Source organism: Pyxicephalus adspersus, chromosome 10 (genome assembly GCF_032062135.1).
Source record: "Pyxicephalus adspersus chromosome 10, UCB_Pads_2.0, whole genome shotgun sequence".
NCBI lineage: Eukaryota > Metazoa > Chordata > Amphibia > Anura > Pyxicephalidae > Pyxicephalus > Pyxicephalus adspersus.
Window position 1 is genome coordinate 53,483,067 of NC_092867.1, and position 3,998 is coordinate 53,487,064.

The 3,998-nt window shown below is 53.0% G+C and overlaps 1 protein-coding gene across 1 annotated transcript; it reads right to left on the reverse strand.

Annotated features, from left to right (window-relative positions):
* Positions 1-585: 585 nt before the first annotated feature.
* LOC140338870 (uncharacterized) lies at positions 586-3,364 on the reverse strand. Its single transcript, XM_072423191.1, is given in 2 exon segments — positions 586-2,761; positions 3,265-3,364. Coding segments are annotated over 2 exon segments (1,515 nt in total). The 3' UTR covers positions 586-1,346.
* Between the last annotated feature and the right edge of the window lie 634 nt (positions 3,365-3,998).

Here is a 3,998-nt window from a genome sequence, read left to right on the forward strand (position 1 = left end):
TAGAGCGAGCACTTCGCTTCCCTTCTGTCTGGACGTGGTGTGGTGATCCCTCTGATCTCCGGGTTCCGTCTGATGCATTCGGGGAAGAGCTCTATACAACAGACAAAAAGAAGAGGTGACTGAGGGCAGCCTTGTCTGACCCCGGAGAGGACCGGGAAGGGGTCAGTCTTCCAGCCGTTCACCAGCACTGTGCTATGGATGTCAAGGTACATCAGATTAACATATGAACAGAACATTTCACCGAGACCATACTTACGGAGAGCTCTAAGCATGAGCCCGTGGGAGACACGGTCGAAGGCCTTCTCCTGGTCAAGACTGACCAGGGCAGTGTGGATGTTGCGGTCCTGGATGTAGTGGACCGTGTCTCTAACCAGTGCAAGGCTGTCCACAATCCGTCGCCCTGGGATTCCACAGATCTGATCCGGGTGGATGATCTGTCCGATAACCTTCTTTAGCCGGTTGGCCAGTACCTTGGCAAGGATCTTGTAGTCCACGTTGAGGAGAGAAATGGGACGCCAGTTATTTAGGTCGCATTTCTCGCCCTTCTGCTTATACAAGATCGTGATCATGCCCCCCCCCCAGCGATGGCGGCATTCTGCCCTCCACCACCAACTCCTCGTACAGCTCGAGCAGGTCCGGGCCTACGAGATCCCACAGCGCTATGTAGAGCTCCGCTGGGAGACCGTCCCAACCCGGGGTCCTACCCCGCCTGAAGGATTTGACGGCGGAGGTCAGCTCCTCCATAGTGAGGGGAGCGTCCGTGGACGCTGCGTCTGCAGGATCGAGGGTGTTGGTGATACCTGACAGGAACCGGTTCGCAGCTTCGTCATCCGTTTCTTTGTGAGAGTAGAGGGTCCGGTAGAAGTCGCTGACCACTTCCATCACCTCTGACTTACCTTTCCGGAGTGTGCCGGTCGAGTCCCGCAGATCAGCGAGGGGGATGTGGCCGGAGTGGAGCTTCCTGAAAAAGAAAGAATTGCACTTCTCACCTTTCTCGAGGTGCTCCACCTTGGAACGGAAGATGATGCACCTAGCGTCCTCCTCGAAGTGCTGTTTCAAGCGCTTCTTGGTCCCTCCCAGGTCTCGCCTAACGTCCCAGCCGCATTGGTAGAGGTCCTGCAAGGACTGCAACTCACGTTGCAGTCTCTTGAGTTCTCTCTTCCTTGCACACACCTGCTGGCGTCCCCTCGTGGATGATGGGGATGGGTCTGTGGGGCTGGGTTGGGGGATGGATTCTGGGGAGGATGGAGGAGGGGTTTGGGTTTCTGGGGCGGTAGCGGACTGTGAGTCCGTGGGTTTGGGGGGAGCTTGATGCTCCGGGTTGGCTTGGGGGATTGGGTCCTGGGTTAGTGGGGGAGGGATTTCTGGGGGTGGGGACTGGGTAGGTGGGGGGGATGGTTGGGATTTGGTTGTGGGGGGGGGGGGGGGGGGGGGGGTGGTAGGGCGGGTCTTGCAGGGTTGGGGTTTAGGGCCAGGTCCAGTGGGCCTGGGGGAGGTTTTTGGCCGGTTGGCCGTGTTGGGGTCCTGGAGTGTGTGGGGTCTGGGGTTGGAGGAGGATGGTCTTGGAGGAGCTGGTAGGGAGGTAGGCTGCCCTCGAGCATCTGGGGGTCTGTGCTCACCTCTGGTGGACAGTCCCCCTCTGTTCTCTGTTGTCCGATAAGGTCGCCTCCATGTCCTGTGCCTCTCAACACGCCAGCGTAGGACCTTGTCCTCTTGGGGCATTCCCGGTATAAGTGGACTCTTTCCCCGCAGAGGTTGCAGATCTTAGTCCGAGGACAATCCTTGAACTCGTGTCCTGTGGCACGGCAGAGTCTACAGAACACTGCCGGGCAATCCTTCCCTACGTGGCCTTCTGCTCCGCACCTTCTGCAGGTCCGGGGCATGTCCTCATAGTGGAGGATTCCGGGGCATGGGCCGAGATTGATGCACTGTGGCAAGTGCAGGAGGTCCCCTGTGGTGGCGTCTCTCCTAAGCTTGCAGGTGAGGGTCCACTTACCAGTTCAGAAGCCATTGGCGTCCAAGATCCGGGTCGGCTCCCTCAACACCGTGCAGAATCTTTTCAGGTATGTGGCGATGTCCTGTCCAGGTATGTGAGGGCTGCGCATGGACACCGTGACCCGCCTTTCCTCCCGTTGGATGGGCGAATTGGCAACAAAGTTGCCGAAAGGGGATCCGGGTTCTGCCGCCTTCACTTTCTCCCAGTATCTTCTGCACACCTGTAGGGAAACAAATGTGACATAGAAGATACTATTACTATACGTATACTACACGAAGGCTTGGATGGAGAGGGTCTTGGCTTTGGAGAATCCTTGGTCGATGACCATCTTCCTCCCGAAGACCTCCGGTGTCATATCTGGGATGAGTCCGTTCACCTCCTTCAGCTGGAGGATGACTGTTTGCTTCATCCAGGGTTCCAGGGTTGGAACCCCATCTGTGGTCTGGTGTCTTTCGCTGGCCTCCACTACTGCAGATTCAGCTGGGGCGGAGGCGGATGGTCTCTCTTCTTGCACCCGGCTGGCTTGGGCCTGTTCCGTGTGCTTCTTCTTCTCGTCATCTTCTTCGGGGCCATTTCTGCTTCCTCGGACACCTCGGGCCTCTGCTGCGGCTTCAGGCTTCGGCTTCTGGCGTCGGCTTCCTCGATGTCTTGATGGTCGGCTTCTCTGGCTCCTCGGGCTCTTTTGCTTTTGAAAAGGCAGTTTGGTGTCCACTACCGAGGTAGTGACACAAGAGTGGGGGTTAAGGGAAGATCGCAAGCTCGCTCCTGGCAAGGGCTAAGCCTCTAACCCAATAGCAGCAAGTAGGTGAAGCCGAATTTAATCGACAATCCTACAGGGCCGAGGAGAGGGTACCTCACCAGGACCAAATGGCTGCGATAGACCAAGCGAGATCCACCGTATCACAACTTAAAAGCTTCAACACCCCTAAGGGCAAAGGTGGTTACTACACTTGATCCTAGCCAAAAGGCAGAGAAGGGATGAGAGAAGACCGTAAATTGACATGCCAGTGGATACCCTCTGCCTCCAAACATCATGAAGCTGCATAGAAGTTGCCAATCTAGATAGAGGCAGAGGATCCACTCAGATGGAGTTGTCTAGAGGCCTCTGGGGTCCCAGCTTGCCTGTCTTCCCCTTCATGCATGACTATTAAAATCACCACCCACAACCTTATATGGAGTCATATAATCAGCAAACTCTGTAGTAGCTCTCACAAAGTGAGAGGGCAAATCTTTACCTTGTAAATTTTTATGAAGCAGTGTAAGCACACCTGCCCTGCGATCCACTACTGAAGATCCCAAGACCTTCCCAACCCATAGCTTGCGCATCCTGGGGAATTCCTGGGTGTCCAAGTGAGTCTCATGAAGCATAGCTACATCTGTTCTAAGTTTCTTAAGATGGCGTAATATCACCATGCACTTGTTAGGGGATCTTAGCCCCTTAACCTCAGGAGATTACTCGCAGAGCAAATAACATGTGAATAGGTAGGTACAGTATACACAGAGTAATTTTGTATATATTTAAAAAAACCTGAATAGGAGTTGTAAAACTAGATCAAGGATATGAGCAAGAACCCTTACTATTGTGTGTTAATGCACCCACCTCCTAATTTATAAACTCTTCGGGGCAGGGTCCTCTCCTCCTGTCATTGTCTGTATTCATGTTATTTACAACCCCTATTTAATGTACAGCACTGGGTAATATGTTGGCGCTATATAAATCCGGTTTAATAATAACCATAAACCTGGGATAGTGGCAGCTGGTGAAAGTTTATCTTAAGGAAAACGCCATGGTCTCCGACACGCCACAAGGTGGCAGCACACTGACTGGTAATATATAAAATCACCTTTAATCCAAAAAAAAAAAGAAAAAAAAAAAACGCCATAAATTCCCGCGCTAAGCACAATCCTGAAATAAATCTATCCAATATTTCTTATACAATGAAAATAAAAATCGTCTAATATGTTTTTTGCAAAATCATTCATTAGACCCTTCAGCCACTAC